This window comes from Labrus mixtus, chromosome 22 (genome assembly GCF_963584025.1).
Source record: "Labrus mixtus chromosome 22, fLabMix1.1, whole genome shotgun sequence".
Taxonomy (NCBI): domain Eukaryota; kingdom Metazoa; phylum Chordata; class Actinopteri; order Labriformes; family Labridae; genus Labrus; species Labrus mixtus.
The window spans coordinates 6,073,773-6,096,079 of record NC_083633.1 but is presented as its reverse complement, the minus strand read 5'-3'; the positions used below and the strand labels follow the sequence as shown (position 1 = coordinate 6,096,079).

General features: G+C 42.1%; 3 protein-coding genes across 6 annotated transcripts in view; 1 reads left to right on the top strand and 2 right to left on the bottom strand.

The window, feature by feature from the left end:
• camk1da (calcium/calmodulin-dependent protein kinase 1Da) overlaps positions 1–2,307 on the bottom strand; it is a 70,064-nt gene extending 67,757 nt beyond the window's left edge. The window contains exon 1 of the mRNA XM_061029631.1: positions 2,164–2,307. Coding sequence (XP_060885614.1) covers positions 2,164–2,261 — 98 coding nt within the window. The 5' untranslated portion in view covers positions 2,262–2,307. The remainder of the gene's footprint in view (positions 1–2,163) is intronic.
• A 4,349-nt stretch (positions 2,308–6,656) lies between these two features.
• On the bottom strand, positions 6,657–16,200 carry cdc123 (cell division cycle 123 homolog (S. cerevisiae)). Of its 3 annotated transcripts, none has more exons than XM_061030148.1 (13): positions 16,053–16,200; positions 15,766–15,837; positions 15,524–15,587; positions 14,986–15,018; positions 14,171–14,266; positions 13,930–14,036; positions 13,412–13,463; positions 13,184–13,259; positions 9,226–9,348; positions 8,875–8,903; positions 8,675–8,779; positions 7,732–7,869; positions 6,657–7,219 (listed from the first exon to the last, which is right to left on the bottom strand). In XM_061030148.1, the coding sequence occupies exons 1-13, from the start codon at positions 16,124–16,126 to the stop codon at positions 7,136–7,138; spliced, it is 1,053 nt and encodes a 350-aa protein (XP_060886131.1). In that variant the 5' UTR covers positions 16,127–16,200; the 3' UTR covers positions 6,657–7,135. The 3 variants fall into 3 exon arrangements, with proteins under 3 accessions (XP_060886131.1, XP_060886132.1, XP_060886133.1); XM_061030149.1 differs by having other exon boundaries at positions 6,657–7,204; XM_061030150.1 differs by lacking the exon at positions 14,986–15,018.
• A 593-nt stretch (positions 16,201–16,793) lies between these two features.
• nudt5 (nudix (nucleoside diphosphate linked moiety X)-type motif 5) lies at positions 16,794–21,524 on the top strand. Of its 2 annotated transcripts, XM_061029703.1 has the most exons (9): positions 16,807–16,882; positions 17,224–17,297; positions 19,211–19,278; positions 19,363–19,415; positions 19,534–19,641; positions 20,534–20,629; positions 20,839–20,940; positions 21,136–21,291; positions 21,385–21,524. In XM_061029703.1, the coding sequence occupies exons 2-8, from the start codon at positions 17,241–17,243 to the stop codon at positions 21,174–21,176; spliced, it is 525 nt and encodes a 174-aa protein (XP_060885686.1). In that variant the 5' UTR covers positions 16,807–16,882; positions 17,224–17,240; the 3' UTR covers positions 21,177–21,291; positions 21,385–21,524. The 2 variants fall into 2 exon arrangements, with proteins under 2 accessions (XP_060885685.1, XP_060885686.1); XM_061029702.1 differs by lacking the exons at positions 21,136–21,291; positions 21,385–21,524 and having other exon boundaries at positions 16,794–16,882; positions 20,839–21,118.
• Positions 21,525–22,307: the final 783 nt, after the last annotated feature.

Here is a 22,307-nt window from a genome sequence, read left to right as displayed (position 1 = left end):
GTGTTATCTTCAGCGTTCTCTCTTCCTCTGGGGCTTCCTTTTTGAACTATCTTTTGCACTTGTTCTTGCTGTGATCCCTCCTGTGGCCAACCAGTTCACACACACACACACACACACACACACATTCACACACACATGCACAAAGAACACACCTCTGTTGGTATTGAATTATTGAATAGAAGGCAACAGAGACTCACACTGCATACACACCAGGGGAGAGTAATAAGACACCGAGGAGTGCCTGCAAACACACAAGCCCACACATTTAAACACACCTGCCAGCGTGAGCTAATACTGGCACCTTTAATCCAGCATTAAGGCGCACAAAACGGTATATCGGCACACTCATGGCTGGTATTTAGTCCCAGAGCAGGAGAGGTGCACACTCACATGCGCTCACCAGTGCATGCAAGGTCAAGCCAGAGTGAGGACACCAAAATCTGACGGGTCAGTGTCGGAGTTTATGACATCACATCCTGTCAGTACAGATGCAGCTCTTAAATGCTGACGCAGAAACATTCACCGCTGCAGTGGCACTTAAGTAGCCTCGAGCGTTAATCTTCCCACACGTGCTGCTGCACCTGAACACAACTGTTTCTTCAACGCTGCCGACAGTATTTATTTGGCTGATCGTCCAGTCTGCTGAAACATTTCAGACCACCCTCCTTTTCCTCTTCTTTTTCCTCTCCCTCATCCGTTTTGTCCCATACGATCACAGAGCACCTCCTCATCTCTTACACACACACATTACCCTCTTTTCTGCTGATGTATCAGGTTCAAGGACCCGTCAGCAACTCTGGTTAATGTGTGGCTGCAACATGGCCGACTTGGATCATTGAGTCCAGTGCCAGTCTGCATCCTATGTGTGTGTGTGTGTGTGTGTGTGTGTGTGTGTGTGTGTGTGTAATTGACATCCGGTCCAAACTTCAAGTGTTTAGGAGAAACAAATTGTCCAGCTAGATGTCCATCATAATTTTTTTAATGACACAACATGACTGAACTTCCTGCTATTCGGGGGAACTTTTTCCTAAGCCCCCATGCGGTTAATCCCAATCTGCATCCAGCCTGTGTGTCCCCCTCCAGGCTGCCGTCCAAAACAGACACAGCTCATTCCTCACAGGGGGAGAGCAGGCGGACAGACGCTCATACAGGGACAGGCTGTCAGAGATTCGGGGGGGGGGGGGGGTCGACCTGTGATCTGTCACTGTTTGAGTGAGAAGGATGGGAGAAGATGGAAAAAAGAGCACATTCCCTAACAAGGAGAGGGACAGTAAATGTGTTTCTTTACGACCCGTGTGAGAGTGAACGAGTGACACTTTAAAAAGAGTGGGAGAGTAACAGTGATATGGTTACTGCTACTGAGAGATCAAAATTCCTGCAGGCTGTAACAGCCTCGCTGTCATCAAGAAGAAAATCCCCTGAAGTACCATTAGAGAATATGCCAAAAGGATAAACAAGAAGATAAATCACTCATAAGCCCTACAGTCCTTTTAGAGTCCCTATATAAACAGCACATACAGTAGAACAGACTACATGTGATCCACACTATAAAGGGAGAGTGTCATCATCACCTGCCATAAATTCATGATCAAATACAGATCAGATTAGCCCCAAACATTGATGCTGCTGCATGGAGTTTGTAGGAAAACTAATACTAGTACAAATAGGTTTTATAATTAGTAATTACAAAATGTTATGTAACCTGAACCGAGTGAGTTTTTTTGTCAAAAGCTGCAGTCTTGGAACAACATATACTGAACAACCTATATAACCTAACTGATGTAATGATACCCCAAAGAAGGGGTTTCCAACCAGGAGTATTGGTTCCCCTCTTCTAGAAGTTTTGGAGTAGCTTAACTTTTTTTTTATATATTCAAAACTACGTTAGAAATATGTATATATCAATATGATGAGCCAGATAACACTTGAACGCAACATGTAAATATTGAGAGTGAATGGAAACTAGCTATAGGCTGAATTGGGGAAATTGAAACCTGAAAGTATTTATCAAACAGTTTAAATAGTGAGCTGAAATTGTAATTTGAATTATCTGAAAAGTGTTATGAAACAAAGTGCATTGTGGTTACTGTTGGAGCCCCTCGTGTATCCCATTGGGGTCTCATTTTGAGATGTTACAATATGTCAGATGAGAAAGCTACTCACGTGCCAAGGACTTCTTTGAAATCAAAAACCTTCTTGATGTCGTCGACGTGTTTCTTCCACGTCTCTCCTCTGCCGGTGTCTCCGTTCTCCCGAGCCATGGCGCTGCGTTACCGGCCCGAGTCTGACCGACACTGGGCAGCGGGAGGAGGGATGCAATTCTAGGGGGTGGGGGGGGGGGCGTGGGGGGAATTAAAGAAACTGAAAACGTGTTATCTTCTTCTTTTTGGAAAGAGAGAATGAAGCCGAGCCGATAGTGGAAGAGGTGTGGAGAGTTCCGGGGGGGCGGTCTGAGCTCCGCTGCGGCAGGACCATGTGAGTCGATCCTCCTGCAGGTTACCGTGTCCCTGCTGCTGCTGCTGCTGCTGGCTCCTCTCTCTCTCTCTCTCTCTCTCTCTCTCTCTCTCTCTCTCTCTCTCTCTCTCCTCCCCTCAGGTCGTCTGGACAGCAGCTGTAAAGTCACCAAGAGAAGAGAGCAGTTCTTGTCTGGGCTTTCAAAATAATATACAACTATAAAATTATTTTGGGTAAGATACGACCCACTATAGACTACTTTTTACTGCTGTAAACATTTAGCTACCTCCACAGTTGCATCAATTTTTAAAAAAAAAGATGTAAACAAAGAATCATGTGAAAAAGAAAAACAACACAAAATTACCACCTGGGGGAAAACAAGAACACACCATGGTGCTATTTCATGACCCATAAATATTATTCAGAAATGTCAGTGTGTATTTGCTGTTAAGATGTTCCAAAATGTTGTCAATAGTAGTTTCTACGACTGCTATGGCTACTAGAACTGACAATATGTACTCATCACCATAAACAGATGTATTAACTTTTTTTTTTTTTTTTTTAGAAAATAAAGAAAAAAATTGAAGCCACGAGCAGTGAAGAATATATAATGACACAATGTTTACATACTGTTTCTTTTTCACAGACGTGTGTTATGTTGTGTGGAGCTTACTGTAGGTCTACAATAGTGATGTGAAACATAAAATGCTAAATTACCACACCGAAAACCTTCTTAAACTCTCGTTCTATATTGACCTTCACAATTATGCAAATATGCTATAGGCATATGTAGGATATTATCACAATGTCCCTGTATGTCTAAAAAAAAAAAATACTTTTTGTGCTTTTAGTTTGAAGGCACTATCCTCCCATTTCCTGTATTATGCTGGTTACAAATCAATAACTTTACTAAGGATCTGCTGCCACCTGCAATTGTTTGGACGTGCCAATTATTGCTGCACTTTCGGCACGTTTTGGGGGTTTCCACTGCTTTGCAAATAGTTTGCGTGAGAATCTCCTCTTGCTTTTATTAACTACCACACCGTAATATATACTTATTATCCTGAAGCAGAGCTTTATCGTGTGCATGGTGTTATGACAATAAGGACCCCCTTATTGACGGGATGCTGCGCGTGCATCCTGTCCGGCAGAGAGGTGTGTTCGCAGGTCGGGTCAGGACGAGGCACCAATAAATTCGCATTGCGCCAACTTGTTGACAACAACCCATCATCACCACTGGGGAATCCCGGAGTCGTCGGCATGGCTCTGTGGCCGATCGGGGATCAGGCGGTGACCCCTTCACCTGGCTTCAACCTGTCCGCATAATACCTGGATTACAAACGTCTCAGTCTGCAGAGGAGCACTGATCCCCGGACTCTGACAGCTGCAGGCGCACGGATCAGTTCAGGCCGGGTTACTGCCCACAACACACACACATTCCCGGACTTCTGGCCTGTGTTCTTGTATGTGTGTGTGTGTGTGTGTGTGTGTGTGTGTGTGTGTGTGTGTGTGTGTGATGCTAAAGGGAGACAGTAAGAGGGAGGGAGGGAGAGGACAATGTGTTGCAGCCTCAGCCGCTCATGAGTATTCCGGCTGCAAACTACTGCAGCCCCTTCCACAGCAGCAGGCAAGGAAAACTCCTCTCCACCTCCCTCCCTCTCATCCTCACCCTTTACCCTGAGTCAGCAAAGTCTGCCTCCCCCTGTTGAAAGATGATTACCCAGCTGCAAGGGATGTTGGAGGCGAGGAGAGGAGGGCGTCAGAGTGATGGTTTAAAGGAGGATGAAGGTCAAAGGAGAGGAAGGTGCAGCCTCCCTTAAACGCTGCAATAAATCACAGATGTGCACACATACAGTCTTACGCTGCTAGACCCAATTTGGAAAAGTGAGGCCAAAGAACCAATAAAATATAGAAATCTCTTTTACGCCTAATTTAATCAATTGTTCTTTCCCACTCGCTGATCAGTATAGGTTTATTTTGCCATCTAACGCCAGCTATACATGAGCCATGTTGGGGGAAAAAACCGTGTTGACTCAATTCAGTATATGTCTGTTTTTTTATGTTAAATGTGAATTCAAAAGATCAGAAAGGAGCCTACACATCCACTGTTGCAAATTTAGATCTTAGCTATATTGCATCACACCGGCTCATGTGGGTATGAGCCCCGGGTCATAGTTCAAGCAAATGTCCTCTGAACATGTTATTCTGACATGTCCCGGTAAGAAAAGCACAGATGTTCTTGATCGAAAAGATGAAAGCTGAATTCCTGGTACTGTGCACGCACTGGCTCACAGCCACACATTACTGGGACTCTTGAATAGAAGTGAGTCATCGTTAATGTCACTAGTGACACCTGTGCTTTTCTTTCTCTGTCAAAAATGTCTGCTTTGAAAAGAGGATCATTATTCCTGAAGAAAAATTAATAATGCGGGTGGTTCAATTACACCCCCCCCCCCGTAGGAGGTAGAGGAAAAACTCCATTCAGATCTCTGGACAAAGAGGACCTGTCAGTCCATTAGTGAGATACATTATTGAGTTGCCCCCTTCTGGTCATTAAAGAGAATGCAGCTTTAAAGGCAGGTTTTCTGTTGGCTACAGTTTTTGAACCAAGGAGTTATGTCCACTTCTTCTATACGGTCTGTGAACTTACCTCAACCAATCTCAACTCTCTGAAGCATTTTAAATGAAATATACAGTACAGGTTGATATATTTCAAAGCTGTGTATCATACTGCTTTAGTTACTATTAGGGCAGGGGTAGGGCAACTGGCGGCCCCCATCAACCCTCAATGTGGCCCTCAGGTCAATTTTTTACATATCAATTAATTAGAAACATGAAGACAACATGACAGAATCTGCCATGAAATCCAGAAATATGTCCATAATAATATTTGATCACTGGTATATGTTGAGTTAAATTTGAGACATAATTGACTGTAATCGTTTTTGTAGCCTACAATTTGGCCCCTCTGGCAGTGAGAATTAAATTAATGTGGCCCTTGCTGTGACCAAAGTTGCCCATCCCTGCTATTAGGGTCTTTTCTTGATGTTGTGATTCCGATGAACTCCACTTATCATTGTTTTAAAGGCAAATATTCTTATTATGGCGTCGTATAGTTCAGATTCTGTTGCTTCGTCCGCTACTTCTGTGTCGTTTTTTAATGTCATGTCTTACCTCAGGAGACCGCCCCCCCCATCCCCCATCCCCCATCCCCCATCCCCCATCCCCCCTCCTGTCTGACAGGGATATTTTAGCGCTGTGAGGTGCATATGTGAACAGCCAGGTCAGGAGAATATCTGAAGCAGTCCTCCTAAAATGATCCAAACACTTTCAGGAGTGCGTATGTGAAAACGGCTCATGTTTAACTGATAAACTAGGGAAATGATTTTAAGAAAACTACATTTCCTTTATAATATTCTATAATAATTGTTACCTCAGCTTCACTACGGGTAAAGCTGTGTGATAACTGTTTAAACCACTGCAGCAAAATGAAAATATGACCCTCTAGAAAGAGAAGCCGAAGAAACACTGCTCTAACAGTGGTGCATTTCAAGTTTCTTTTAAATCATATGAACAGAAATCGATTGCCCCTCAAGGTCTGAATGGTACGTCTGAAACAAAGTTTCATTTCCTAATTATGAATAACGTGCAACATTCTCCACAATATGCACCTCGTCTACAGTTTACCCGTCTGCAGAGTTTCACCCGGGGAGCTGTAACCCTCATCACATCAGCTCTTTCCATCCCCATGAAATTGCTCTATCAATCGAGCAGAGGAAAACAAACAACAACAACAAAAAAAAAAACAATCCAAAATGAAGTGCCCCGCTCCGTGCACGCACAGCTCATTTAGCTCCCGGCGTAATGAGAACTGTTGCGTAAAGGTGCAATCAATTTCCTAATGTGCTAGTCTACAGCACCCACCGGACTGACAGCCGAGCCAATACACGACAAGAAGTTTAATGATGTGTTTTTGGGACTAACGGTCTACAGCGATGCATGATGGGAAAACATCAACTCAAAAACATGGGTGCCCGGAGCGGCTCGGAGAAATGAGTGTGTCAAAAGTGCTCGGAGGAAATTGGCAGGGAGAGATGGAGGGGTAGGGATGGCTGGAGAGAAAAATGAAAGGTGACTAAGTAATGAAGGGATTAAGTGTTGTAAGTGAAGTCACAGCTTTAAAGCACAAATTAGATTTGAAATCCAGAGACAATATTTATATTGCAATAGAGATACGCACACTATAACTCACAATTTTTCCAAAGTATACAAGAGTACATCTTCTTACAGTCAAACTACTTTTCCACAAATAAAAAAAGAATCAACTCTGTAGATGACTCCCTCCTCTTTCTCACCGAGCCATGAGGGTGCTCAACGGCGTCAGTGGCAAACAACAACTCAGCAAATGAATCCTCGAAGGGCTACTAACATGATCTGCTAATCTAACATGTTCCATTAGAGAAAAAACACGAGAGAGCCATCCAAGGAACCCCCGGGTACACGGCGTACTGTTCACAGAGGAGCGAGAGGGGGAGTGGGGGGGGGGGGGGGGGGAGAAGAGGCTGAAATGAAAAATGATTTCAATACAGGACAGAAGGTTAAGAGTCACTTCATGCAGAAAAACATCATATGGAGGGTTGTTGACTCTGGCAGCTCTTCTTCAGGTGTCAGAGGAGTCGTGTCACTGTGGAACACTCTCCTCCTCCCCCTCCTCCTCCTCGTCCTCCTCCTCCTCCTCCTCCGATTCTTCCTGTTGGCTTTTCTTCTGTGGAGAGCGGAGAAAGCAGGAGAGGAGATTTCACTGAGATATATGGTGTTTGTATATTAATCAGGGCTGACACGTACATTTTTTTTTAAACGTGCTTAATCACATGTTTGAAATGAATGGGAGGGGCCCTTGTTTGAACGTTGTGTACCAAAAATTCTACCGACTCTGCCTTTAAATGCTGATTTTATCTGCGGAGTTGTCAAAGTCTTTCACTTTCGGTCATTTAGTGGGACATTTCTCTAAGAAGAATAGTCAGGCAAGGAGAAGAGAGACAGAGATGGACCATCAATATCGAGTTTGACAAGATATTTTTACTTCTTGGGAAGAGACAGATGGCTAAAAGAATCCTTCTTTTTTCTCCACCTAGCATCAGGCACTTGATAATAGTTCAGCCCTTAGTAACAAATTGTGGCCTGTTGTTATTCTATTACATAGACATACAGCACGCTCAGGATTTGATGAGTCCTTGCATTATTCTGTATTTTTGTAAGATCTAACAACAATCCTACCAGTTTGAGGAAGTCGATGAGCTTGTAGGCGTCTTCCCCCCTGGAGAGGTCAACAAAGTCCCGAGGGATCCTGTAGCTCAGGCAGGGACTGGGCTGCACCGTCACCTCGCTGGTGGTGCAACGAAACGCCGGGCCGTCCTGTACGAAAAGGAAGCGCAGTGACCACTGAAATATTTTCCAGTATTGACTGATTCATCCCGGGCTAAATTTCAGCATTACAACATAGGACGGATTCCTTTTTGTCTCATCTGAGCTTTTGGTCATTGTCCAAATCAAAGACTGTAGATGGACAGAGAAGCAGCCGCCTGGGAGTGAAGCCAAAAGAGTTAGAGCTCCCCCTGCTGACTGGCTGCAGTATAGGTGATAAATCCCGCCTCCTCAACGATAAAAGACGTGAGAAAGGTCGACCTAAAACTCTAAATGCATGTCAGATACGTTATTCTCAAACCTGGATTCATCATGACGGTTGTTATTGTTCCATTAAGTGTTCCAGACATCTTTTTTTTCTGAACAGTTTCTTTGAAATTCGTTATTTGATGCTGATAAAATCAAAATGCCATGATTGACAGATCTGTAGACTAATAGCAGCGCTGTGTGCACCGGATTAGCAGAGTACAGCAGAAACAGCGAGAGGAAAAGCGTGAGTGTCTGCTTCATGTCGACACAAGAATCTGTTCTGCTACAGACTGAACCCACCTGAGGGATTTTTTTTCCCTTTTATCCGTAGGTCAAATGTTAACGTTAGCGGCGGGACATCCGTACCCTGGCCTACTGTGCAGACTCTGGTTGCAAATAAGCAATCTGCAGCGCCCGTCACATGGATGTTCTGGCTTCATTCCGTTCGACGGGAGGCGGCTGAGGCATGCTGTCCATTTCGTATATATAAACAGTCTGTGGTCCAAACGATGAAAATCATTTGGTAACGTGTGTCATAATGGCTGACCTGCTGCTGGGCGATTTCCCCACCGGACATCAGCTCCTCCCAGCTGAACAGCAGAGAGTCTGTCACCTCTCCAAAAGGATTCAGGTCTATAAGCCACACCTTCCCCTGCAACACACACACACCAAGAAAATACTGAATCACATCTCTGTGTGTAAGAGGCATTTTTGAAAGCTGATAACAAAATGTGTCAGTGTGCTTACCTGGCTGTCTCTGTAGACGTCAAACACAACTGTAAAACAGAAAAACAACTCTTTAGACAATAACTTATACAGCCTGTTATTTGCATTAAAAATTTATTTTCTAGTCTTCTAAGGAATCGTTAAAATTTACTTTTCTTCTGGCATAATGTTCTGTTTTGAACAGTCATATTCAGGAACTTTCAGAAGCAGCGTGAGGAGTGATGGGTGTTATGTGTGTGTGTGTGTGTGTGTGTGTATGTGTGAGTGAGTGTGTGTGTGTGAGTGTGTGTGTGTGTGTGTGTGAGTGTGTGTGTGTGAGTGTGTGTGTGTGTGGGGGGGGGGGATGTTCAAAAGAAGGATGTTGGTGCTCACAGTCCTCATCCAGGAAGTTGTACTGGATGTGCTGGCTGAAGAACTCCTGCACGGCCTGGCAGATCTGCTCCTCCTGCTTCAGGACGTGCTGGTAGTACTGAGTGTAGTCTCTCTGGGAGATGGCTGGAAAGAGACACGAGCGCCGTCAGCGGAGCTCAAATTGAATTCTATAATTGTTCCTAAATCATGGTGCTGAGGAGGGGACAGCTCAAACATCATTATATCACTGTGAGAGTAGATTCTTTTTAAATAACTCCCACAGCAGGCTGAGGATAAAAACAGCTCCCTTTTGCTCTTTTGAGCTATAAAGAAACACAGCTGGATACTTCTTAATTCAACTTTGTGTCTCCTGATGTACAATAAATGAGAAATGTAGTATTCATGCTACTTAAAGTCCCTGTGAGGAGTTTTTGAAACTAGTTATGAAACAGACAGAAATGAATACTGATGCCTCTTCATACATCAAAGACTGGATTAATTGTTTCTATATACTTATTATTCAAGCCTGCGGGGGGGAGGGGGGGGGGGTAAAATTAATCAATTAATGCACAAAATGTGCGCTACTTTGGGGTGCCGGATAGCCTAGCGCAGGCATGGGCAAACCAAATATGTGACCTTTAAAGTTTCTGAGATACAGAAAACTCCACCTAAAGGTGTGGTTGTTTTTATAGGACGAAGAGGAAATAGTTAGTCATGTGTTGGAGGGAATTTCTCTGGGAATCTGAGTAGCAACAGAGCGGGACGGCTTCTGATTGGCTGCGAGCCGAAGGAAACGCCGTGAGTGTTTGTGTGACTTTAGACCAGGCATGGGCAAACTACGGCCCGCGGGCCATATACGGCCCGTTGGGCTTTTTAATCCGGCCCGCCGAACTTGTCCAAATTATATTATTATTAAATTAAATTTTATTATAATTAAACCTCGTTCGTTTTCCCCTGTAATGCCCGCGTTTCCCCAATAGATGGCGCACTTCAGGGTGTGGTGTATTACTCCCTTCTTCACTTCTTCACTTTGCCCTATGAACCCGTATGAGCCCTTCTGTAAAAATGAGCGGATCAAAGAAAAGAAAAGTGGACAGTGAATGCCGAGTGTTTAATACGGAGTGGACAACTAAATATTTTTTCACTGAAGTCCGATCAAAGGCTGTATGCCTGATATGCCAAGAAACTGTCGCAGTTTTCAAAGAGTACAGTATCAGCCGTCACTTTGCTACGAAGCATGCTAACTACGCTAGCAAGCAGTCCACGCAAGAACGGGCGGCTGCGGCTCAGAGGTTGAAGGTTAATTTACAGACTCAGCAACATTTTTTTCACCAACAAACTGCGATTCAAGAGTCAACTAAACAAGGCAAGTTTTTTGCTGGCATTCAAATTAGCAAAGGCTAGCAAGCCTTTCTCCGAAGGCGAGTTTTTAAAAGAATGCGTGGTAGAGACAGCAGGTCTCTTGTGTCCGGAGAGCCAAGGCCAGTTTGAAAAAATCAGTTTATCACGCAGGACTGTGACTCGCCGTGTGGAACTGATTGATGAAGATATAGCCAGCGAATAAAACAAAAAGGCTGAGTCCTTTAAGTTATATTCACTAGCGCTGGATGAAAGTAATGACGTAGAAGACACTGCTCAGCTCCTCATTTTTATCCGAGGGATTAATGACAGTTTTGAGATAACGGAGGAGTTTTTGACCATGGAGTCCCTGAAAGGAAAAACGCGAGGAGAGGACTTGTATAACCAGGTGTCTGCTGTCATCGAGAGAATGAAGCTACCTTGGAGTAAACTTGTCAATTTCACAACGGATGGATCGCCAAATTTAACTGGAAAACATGTTGGGCTGCTGAAAAGAATCCAGGATAAAGTGAAACCAGGATGTTATTTTCCTTCACTGCATCATCCATCAGGAATCTCTATGTAAGTCTGTATTGCAGCTTAGTCATGTCGTGAATCCAGTTGTAAAACGTGTTAACTTTATACGAGCAAGGGGACTTCAGCATCGTCAGTTTATTATGTTCCTGGAGGAAACTGATGCGGATCATCAGGACTTACTGTACCACTCTCGTGTCCGCTGGTTAAGTTTGGGCAAAGTGTTTCAACGAGTGTGGGAGCTGAAAGAGGAGATCAGCGCATTTTTTGGAGTTAATGGGGAAATCTGACAAATTTCCTGAGCTAAGCGATATACCTACGTATGTGAGCAGACATTCAGCGTCATGAACATCAACAAAGCCCCTCACAGATCCAAGTTAACTGACCAACACCTCGGATCTATCCTGAGAATTACCACTACAAAACTAACTCCAGACTTTAATGCACTGGCAAAAAAGGGAGATCAACAACACTGTTCCCACTGAAACTGAACGTGAGTTTCTCTACTGTGTTTATTAAAATTTAAATTAATTAAATGAATGCATTTGGAAATCAATTTGTACAATGAGCCTTGCATATTCATGCTTTGCTACCTGTTAAAGGCCAAATCCTTTCATGTAATGGCTTTTACATGTCATTTATATTAGTTCACACAAACACTCCATCCATCTGTTCCTGGCCCGGCCCCTCTGTCAAATTTTAGAACCCATTGTGGCCCGCGAGTCAAAAAGTTTGCCCACCCCTGGCCTAGCGGTTAGGATGCATCCTAGTTGCAGCGGCTGTGGGTTCAACTCCGACCTCGGCCCTTTGCTTCATGTCATCCCTCTCTCTCTCCAGCTGTCCTATAATGAAGGCATGGTTTGTCTTTCCCTCTGGTACTGTTTCACTCACTGCACTGTCTCACCTATTGCCCCGCCCACAAAGCTACCCGATTGGCTAGACTTCAAACGACTAACAGCCAATGAACACTGAAGCCTGGAGCAGGACAGTCTCTGGTTGAGCTTCTAGCTTGCAACATTCAGAATTAAACATTCTGACAGAAGGATTTTCATTTTTACTGTAAATGAGCATCAGTTATCTGTCTCATGAACTACTGGTCATCAGTATCGGCCCTGAAATGTCCTATTGGTCCACCCCTCGCAAATATTCAAACGATGGCCCTTTCCGCATAGCCACAGTTCAGTAGGCAGTGCGTACTATTCAGTAGGGAGTTTCAGTATACTGAACTCTCGTGGTCATTCAGTATGCATTTTTTGGGTACTGAACATTTCAGTATGGATACTAACTTCCGGGCTTCATGCAGTATGGATCGGATGCATCTTTTCAGGAAATGAATTGTATATTACCACCCACAATGCTGTGCGAAATTAAACGTAAATCGTCACGTCCGCCTCCAAATCAAAACAAACGAGCGTGGATTAATTGAATCCATTTTTAATCTAGAGTTAAAGTCCCGACTGAAATCACTACTTTTAATTTACAACAGAAAATATAACAAATATCTGCATTATTATAAAACCTTTCTCCCTCTATTTAAATAATGATTTCACTATTTAAATGTGTCTTTATTGGTATATTTTATATTCTGTATATTACTGTCTTTCATTTGTACTTTCCTTTATGTACTGTATGTTATTTAGTTATTTAATCTGTCTTTTACTTGATTTACATTGTGATATTGTTTTGTTTACCTGACTGTATATGCTCATTACTCTTCTTGAATAAAGCTAAACAAAAAAAAAACAAAAAAAACAGGTGGATGTGGCCGGTTCATGAAACGTAAATGACGTCACTTCCATACTGAATGAATCAGATGAAGTAGGAACAAATATCTGCCTACTGTGCGCATACTGAATAGTAGGTACTAAACTGTAGGCAGCACAGATAGTAGGTACTGTCTACTGACAGATTGAGTAGGTACTTGGCAATTCGGATACAGCCATTCACTTCCTACAAAAGACAAGACGAGCGAAGTGATCAGAAGTGTCACTTTGCCTACAGGGGGCGCCAAAGTGACACAAACTGAAAGTTCCTCACAGGGGCTTTAAAAAGAAAAAAAAGATTCGACCGAAGATCTGAGAGAGAGAAAAAAAAAAAAACTTTTTACCAATCAGTTTGTTTTCTTTGACGAAGCAGCGATACTCTCCTCCAGGAATCAACTCGCTCCACTTTCTCAGGACCAACTGAGGACAGAAGACACCAGCAGGAGACATTTGAAAATGAACACACACAGTCAGCATTAGACAGCCTCTCCTTCATTTAAACTGTGTTTAAGTGGATACATGATAGCCCTGGACGGCACCCTTTGGAGAAAGGTTTGATTAAAATGAAATACCTCGTAATTTATAACAGGGTCTGGAGAGTCTTGGTCACTGCATTGAACGAACCTGCAGAAAGAAAGAAACGAGAGTGAGGTCAAATAAAACAGTGTCTGTGCTGTTCACATTTATTATCTCCATATCTTTCCACTACAGTCAGGACTGAGACACAACAAACGGCTTGGCTGATATGTTGCTCTCGGAAAGTTTGAGAGAGAAGTTTTAAAAGTGTCCAACGAACAAGCATACATCACACACACACACACACACACACACACACACACAGCTTCCCCGAGGCTGTGCACAGCAGTAAATCACCCCCTGCACTAAATATTTCTCATCCAGAGTGGGGAAAAAACTTGAGCTATAAATCTTATAACACAGCTTTTTTTTTTTCTCCAGCAGCAACTTGTGTTTTACTGCAGCTTGAAATCAGTCTGTGTACACCACAGCTGGTTAGTGTTTCTTCTATATTTCAAATCGGTCGCCTACTAAAAGTGAAATATGAGTGGATGGTATTGGATAGCGAGCTTACGGCTGTGTGAGGTCGTGGGTGATGAAGTCGGAACTTTTGAAGAGCAGGAATATATCGCTGAGGCTGTCACACTGCAGGGAACTGTTCAGAGCGATCCAGTTAGCATCCTGAAACACACACACACACACACACACACACACACAAGAGATTGTCTTGAGATACACAGAAAATAAGAAGTCTATCTTCAGGTTCAGGTTTATACACTTTTGTTTTTTTGGATTAGCTGAGAAGAGAATTTTACCCTCGGAGCGCTCCAGTTGAGTTTAGGAAAGACACGCCCACCCAAGGCGTTTATGGCCTCCAGCACTTTAGAGGTGAATTCTGGGAACTCAGGAGCCTGGCGGACAGAATTGAACATCGTCAACATGACAAATCATAATAAGTGGGATGAAGTGCTGACGATCTTTGCCGGCAAAAAATGGAAATGAGCGTCAAGTTGGTTTTCTAGTGTGCCGTGTTTTGTCTTATCGCAGGAAATACGTTCAGTCAATTACACTTAAACATTCATGTTCAGCAGGATAATCATCACACATGACCTTCACTCTTATGATCTTTGAAACATGAAAACAAAGCGGGTGTTGTGCCATGAATGAGAAACACCACAGTTAGCTACACGACTGCAGGATCATCACCATTAAGACCCCCATTTGTCCATGCTGGCCCCGACGATCTTTAACGCCTCCAACAACTAGGATGTAGGATCATGAAGCCACATGCTTGAAACCTCGTTTTTAGACATATAAAGGCCTCAAAATCTAAATAAGATGAAGTGATGCATTTTATGTCATAGAGAAAACCAAAAGAATATCTTAACCAGAAACTATTCAAAACATTAAGCAGTGATTAACCATAGACAGTTTGAGATTTAAGGGCTCATTCCTGCAACACTTCATTTTGCAATGACATTATATGCAGGCAACATGCATGGGGGTAATAATGGGATTCACTTTTCTGTCACTGCAGAGAGCAGTGATGCACCATGAAAGTGAAGAGAAACACTGAATGTGTATGTAAACAGAGTAAACAGATGTTCCATCTGACAGTGAACGTGCTTACAGTGACAGTGGTGGTTGTGTCGTCATCTGACCACTAGAGGGGAGCAGAGAGCAAAAACAAAAAGTTACATTAAACACTGCTGCCCTGACTTCACTGTTAAAAATGTTGTGTTGATGCCCGGACTGTGTGTCCGCCAGGCAAACAGTTACAAGTTAGGAAAACTAGACAGATAATACGTCCAGATGATGACAAATATTGTGTACATCCACTCTTAATAGTACCAGATGATGTGTGTGTTGTGGGAGGAAAACTTAAACATAACATTGAGAGAATCATTTCAAGTTGAGTTTCAGCGTCCTTTTGCTCAGATTTAAAGCTGGTTTGTTGTTTTTTGAGGAGAAATTGTCATTTCTACTTGCACAAATGGTATCATTTCAATATAGTTAAAACACCTACAATCTGTAACTTCTGTCTACAATCTTGGCTTTCGTACAAATATAGCAATCAGAAATTTAAACGTTGTAGTGTTTTTGTAAACATGTTGTTAAAATCAATTCAGAAAGGAGCCCCCCCCCCCTCTCTGTTCCTGTTTCCATACCTGAATGTCCTCCTCTGCATTCAAGTCTGTGTTGTTAATGTCTGTCTGCTGTGTGTTATGGTCGCTGAAAAAAACCAAAATATTTAACAAACAGGATCCAAAAACAACAGATTCAAACTGAGAGGTAAAGACAGAGGAAACTGTCTATTTTGAATTAGTTCAGGGATGTATATGATAAATAATCATGTGATGCTATGTGTTGATTTCCACTCTTTGTAGACATGTTTGTTTGTGTCTCTTACCTCCCAGAGACTACCAGTGTCCCATCGTCCAGTAAATAATCTATTACATTCTGAGGCAGTGGCAGAATCACACTGGAAAACAGCAACAATAATAAAAAACATGTTAATCATAAACACCATGAAGACAGAGGTTATAACTCTAAAAACAAAAAGACAAACAGAGGGATGAAAATAAGCATGCCAGCTATTTGTTCCGTCTGTACGCTGACGTAGATCATGACTACATTGTCTCTTTAAAGGCAACACGTCCGGAAACAAGGCCTTGATATGTTTAAGCAGCTGATTACCTTTTAATTGAATGTTTTTTGAATATCGGATACCAAACCGAAAACTGACAGTTGACAACTTGCTCCTTCTTCATGCTGCAATATCCTGAAACAGAAATGTGTCCGTCGATAAATACCTTCCGAAACCCCCGGAGATTTTTTCGAAAAACTTCGGAGCCGAATTATCTCCCAACACCTCGATGTTTTAATGTAATACTTCTCTCTATTTTGCACTGGTATGTATAATATTTTATGTGATTATGAACTTATCCGTAAACTGCTTCATGCGAGAATTATGTATAAATATGTAAGGCGGGGGACCCTTTTTGAGGTGCACATGTAGGCGTGGTCGTGAAACCCGCTGTTTTGCGCCCTACGATCGTTTGTTAAGAAAAGAGTGTTCACTCAATACCTAAAACAGCTGACAGACGTAACTTCTTCATTCATCTTGATAATCTGAATTAACTAAACTATGGATTTATAGGTCTCACTGTTAATCTTACTGACACAACCAACAAGTAAAAGTATTAACTTTCTTGCCGGCGTCTTGGTCACTTGCCAGTTTGTTTTTATTTTTTTCAATAACCATATTTTCTTATTAAATTCAGATAGTTCAAACAAATAATCGTCCCAAGAAAGTCTCGTGTGTTGTTATATCAGCAGTTTTCTTCAAATATTTGGTTATTCGGAAAAAAAAATCTTAAGTAATACATGGAGTATTTTACTTTACTAAAAATAAAAATAAGACGTCATGTGGGTGACGTTTTCAGTATCCGGAAGTAGTGGCAAAGTGACATCTCTGTGCTAATATACAATCTATGCTTCCACTTTACATTCGGTTGGGATTTCACGTGAGTTAAGTTTAGTTGTTTTACATTTTTAATAATGGTTTAAAGTTTTATAATGTGTGAGCTCCGAACCCCCAGAGCCACTGTTACACGCAAATCAGCTAGCTGTCGTAAAAAAAGAAAGAAAGAAGCGAATATAAAAGCTAATTGTGTTTAACAGGGAGACTGCTGGAACTTGTTAGCGGCGTCTTCTGTTCTCTAGCTAAATGAGTTACTCATGATCACACACATCTAGAGGAGGTTTTTACAAGTCTGCTTGTTGTTTGAATTCTTATTTCAGTTCGTTGTGCATTGTTTTCCTTTTTTATGAACAGCTTTTTGACTCAACTTTCCCCTACTTTCAGTTGTCCACATTTTAAACATGAGTAACCCAGAGGAGCCCAAAGTCACTGCTGCTCCACACATAGTGAAAGAGGAGGTATGTTTATTCTTCACTGTTTTATATGAGAATTATCTGAAATAAAAGTCCATCACAACTAACTTAAACGCGGAATTCTAATTGTACTTACTTGAGGCTTCAATATACACAGACGGTAAACACTATACATTACCAAAACTGGTCTTTCTGAGGCCAGAAATGACTGTTTCTGTGGTTAAATATGTACAATAAAAGTCTCTCAAGTAACACTTAGCACTTCATTTAGATAGTTTTTTTAGCTAATAAATTGGTGCAGTGCTTATGACATCAGTCTTGTTTCTTATACATAATTATGCAAATTCAGACACTACTGAATCATGCTACTCATCATACTTCATGAGGTTTTACTGCACATTTATCAGCCATTAAATGTCAAGTCTCTGTAGATACTTTGTGTAAAACAGTGTTGCCAAAATCTTTTGAAAATAGAAAAATGTTCTGAATAATGTCTTGCAGTGGACACATCAGTTTGCAATTTAATCTATTGATCATAAAATATGAAATAAAACGTCTTATTATAACAAACAACTTGTTCAAATCTGTTTTACCAGATGCAAACTAATAACCTCACACACCATGAATATCAAAACAAACACAGCAGTCATTTCTGCAGTTTTATTGAGCTCATTGTAAATGTTATCTTTATTACTCAAATAGATATTTTATTAGGATTACAAAGCACACACGACTGGTAAGAAATTTGACCTCATCCATAAAGGACATTCAGCTGTTCTCATTACAGGTCACCATGACATCACCACTCTGCTATTTATAGAATGACATGAAGTTTAATTAATAACTTTATCTATATAGTACCTTTTAAAAAAAACAGGGGTTACGTTGTAGTTTGACATACAGGCCAAAGAACCCAAACAACAACAAAAACATCTAAAACATCAAGAAATCAAATAACAAAAGAAGAACCCAACATGTGATCGCAGAAGAACACATGAACAAGAGCAACACAAGACTCTACGACGCTGATCAAGACGAAGTGACCAAAGATGTACGTACTTAAAAACACTGCAGAAAGTAGTAAAACGTTAAAGATATTAATAACTGTTAAAGAAGTATGAAGAACTAAAAGTAATAAGGAAAAATGATAAAACAAGATGAAAGCTATAAAACGAGGAAAGGTAAATAAAAAGATATAAAAGCAATGAGAAGTGATAGAAACAATGAAAAAGTAATAAAATAAAATAGTAACGAGCGGCACCGATCCACTTTTGTTCAGTTCCGATCCGATTATGAATATTTACAGACATATTTTTTCAATCTTGATTAATTGTTTTGTTGTTTTGAGCTGGTTTCACATACAAACATTTAGCAGAAGCAACAACTGTCAGGTTTTTAAAATTCAATATTTTCAACTGAATTGTTACTTTTGATCACATAGAAGGAGCTGCTCCATCTCGTCTGACCGTCGTCATGGAGACGATTTGTGGGCACTTCTTACAGTTCAGTCTGAACCTCTACAAAGAGAGACTGTGCGAGCTGAGAATGTTTAAAGTGTCCAACGATTGTTCTTGATCGGTGACGTGTATCTACTCCATCAGTCTGATATCCAATACGTACATTACGTCGGTATGGAAACAGATATTAGATCTGATCGGTCTCATCTCTGGTGAAAATGTATTAAAGCCGATAGACCTGCATCTTGTCGTGTTAACATCCTGAAAGTTAGAAAGTTCACATCAGCACAAGTTTTTAAAAATGCCTTTGGATATTTATTATGTTTAATTTAAATTATTTAATTTGTTGGATTTTCAGGAAAAAACCTCGTCAGTATAAAACATGAATGTTTTTCTGTAAATAGTTCAAACTGTCACTCGTTGCCGTTGAGTCATGGTCATGGTCGTGACAGAGCTGTGTGTCACGTCTTAGCACCGTGTTTTATTCCGTCTGTGTTGCAGCTCATCGCAGCAGGAAAATGGTTGCAGCTGGAGAAGACCACATACATGGACCCTTCCGGAAACGTCAGGTACGCATCACTCACAGTCTGACGACAATTCAGGTTTCTCTAAGACTCCTGCTGAAAGTTTAACTCCATGTTTTCATCCATTAGGACGTGGGAGACGGTGAAGAGGACAACGAGACGAGCCAACACAGAAGCAGACGGTGAGTTATTCTGGTCCAGTTCCCCCCCCCCCCCCCCCTCAGATATATTTAAACATGCTTTTACTAACAGGTAGGTGCGTTAACGAGCTGCACAGGTGTTAACGCTCTTCTTCTGCAGGTGTTGGAATTATCGCCCTGCTGAAGCGGACCCTCCACAAAGACTGCGTGGTGATGGTGAAGCAGTTTCGTCCTCCGATGGGATGCTACACTCTGGAGTTTCCTGCAGGTCGGACGCTTCCTGCTGCAGCTTTACACCTCAAAAACTTTCCCCATTTTTCTCCTGAAATCCCCTGAAACAGTCTTTTTTAATAAAAGTCCTTTAAAGAGTAACTAAACCCTAAAACCACTTTTTTCAAACCTCTGTATTTGAGTATTAAGTAGTGTTATGCATCAATCCAAGTCCCAATCTCGACATTTGAGTACAAAGTATTGAAATATTGTGTTAGAAATGTGCATAGTGTCTGCCCTTCAGTTTGAAAAACTCTAACGGCTGTGTGGAGTACAGTACTGCGTAGGAGTGAATTACTACGTCACCAAACCTATAAAAGCCTCGTCACCCGACTCGGCGAACTGTGGGGACTCAAGTGTGTGTGTATTTGTGTGTGTGGGGCAAACATTGTATCATGTTGCGGCTGATAACGGCGCAAAGGAGTGAGTGGGCGAGTTTACCCCCGTGTCCCCCCTCCCTCTCCAAGTTGATACATTCTCCTGTTTATTCTGCTCTGGTCCCCGGCATCATAACGTGCCTCTCGCACACACCTGCTGAACACACACACACTCGCCATCCTTCTCTCTCTCTCTCCTCACTCGCTCCCCTCACCCACACGCATGCGCACTGACTGAGCCCTGAGCCTGAGCCACTGTGTGTGTGGGGTAAACATTATATCATGTTGCGGCTGATAACGGCACGAAGGAGTGAGTGGGCGAGTTTCCCCCCCCCCCCCCCCCCCCCCTGCCCCCCTCCCTCTCCAAGTTGATACATTGACATTCTAAATGCATTTTTTGAAATTCCAGGGTCGAGCACTACAGCTGAAAATATGGGGTTTAATTCCCCTTTAACGTGACATCCAGCTCCTTCTGTAAACCTCTGAATAATGTTCTGTGTTTGCTGTTCTCAGGGTTGATCGATGAGGGGGAGAGTGCCGAGGTTGCTGCACTGAGGGAGCTAAAAGAAGAAACTGGCTACAAAGGAGAAGTTGTGGGAGTCACTCCAGGTATCATGACACTGAAGACCCTCTGTGTACACTCGATTGAATTAGCTCCGTCTCTCTGCAGAGTCTTATCTCCTGCATGTGTTGGAGCGGCGCGTCTGGGGTCAGCAGCGTTGCCAAGGGAAAAATAAATTGGAACACACGTTTTTTTCATCTGGGGAAAGCACATTGGAAGTCGTAACGCTGGATTTTTTTTTTTTTTTTTTTTTCAGTGACCTGTCTTGACCCCGGTCTGTCTAACTGCACCACCCAGATGGTCATGGTGAACATCAACGGAGATGAAGGGGAGAATATCAACCCGACACAGCAGCTCGGTGAGAAAACCCTCATATCTGTACTTTTACATTTATTTTCTCTTCTGCTGCTTTTTTTTTTTTCTTCCAGTCCTGTGTTTTCTAATAATCACTACACGACCTGTGTCCTGTATTTAAAGATGTTTCACGTTTGTCTGTAATAAAAATTAAAAAAAAACATGTTGGATAATCTTGTTCCCTCTTGTTTGTCCACAGGTGATGGAGGTGAGTTTCACGTCTTATTAAATCAGAAATAATCTCTTTTTTTTTTTTCTCACAATGCAAGTCTTCAAACACGCCTTTATCCTCTCACTCCAGAGTTCGTCGAAGTCGTTCTTTTAGCTCTCGATGAGTTCCAGCAGAAAATCGACCGTGAGGCTTCAACTTGTTCTGCACAGTTTGATAAGAGTGTTTGTCCAAAACGAACACAGACGACGTTAACACTCCCTCTGTTTCATCCTGCAGACCTCCTCAAGAAAGAGAAGATCGTGGTGGATGCCAAAGTATACATCTTTGCCATGGGGATGGTTCAGGCCTTCTTTAAGCCGAGGGAGCTCCCGGTCCTGAAGCAGTGATGCACAACATTCAGGATGTGACTGTCACAGAGGGCTCCTACGTAAGACTGGGGAAAAAAAACTGGTGTTAAAAAGGAAAAAGTAATTCTTCCGCACTGTAATAACGTGTTTTTAAAAAAGTTGTTGCACTGTGGTTTTGAGCGCTAACCTAACCTCTAATTTTAGTGTTTGTTTCCATGAAGTGACCATCCGTAGGGTGTCCCAAAAAAAACTGTGAGCACAGAAATCTGAATCAAATGATGGAATGAAACCCTTGAAAAACACGCTGAATTTAGGAGCTAAACGAATGAAGGAGCTCGGTTTACACTAGATGTGGAACTGCTTATTGTCTGAAACATACGACAGTTGCTGGGTGTCAGTTCAAGGCACACTTAGCGCAGGATGTGCGCCAGGCTTTAGCTGGATTCATTTACCCTAAGTCAGTGGTTCTCAACTGGTCCAGCCTCAGGACTCAGCAAATACTCCTTCATGAGAAAATGGCAACCCAAATGTCTTTTTCAATCAATCAGATTTATTTAAAGAAAAATTGTGCAGTACCTCAGACGGTACGAAACATGATAGAGCAAAGAAACTGAATGAAACAAACTTGTTAAAAAAAAAAAGTGCTTTATAGACTTTTTCACCGCATTGTTCTTCCAAGCACACATTCAAGTCCCACTGAAAACAGCTCCGCGATCCACCAGTTGAGAACCACTGCTCTAAGTGAAAAAAAACTCATTTCCAGGTTTTTTATGAGATTACAAGGTGTGCTAGTGAATTGCAATATGCTGTCATTTTTATCTAGAGATTGTGACACATTCCTTTATCATTTCC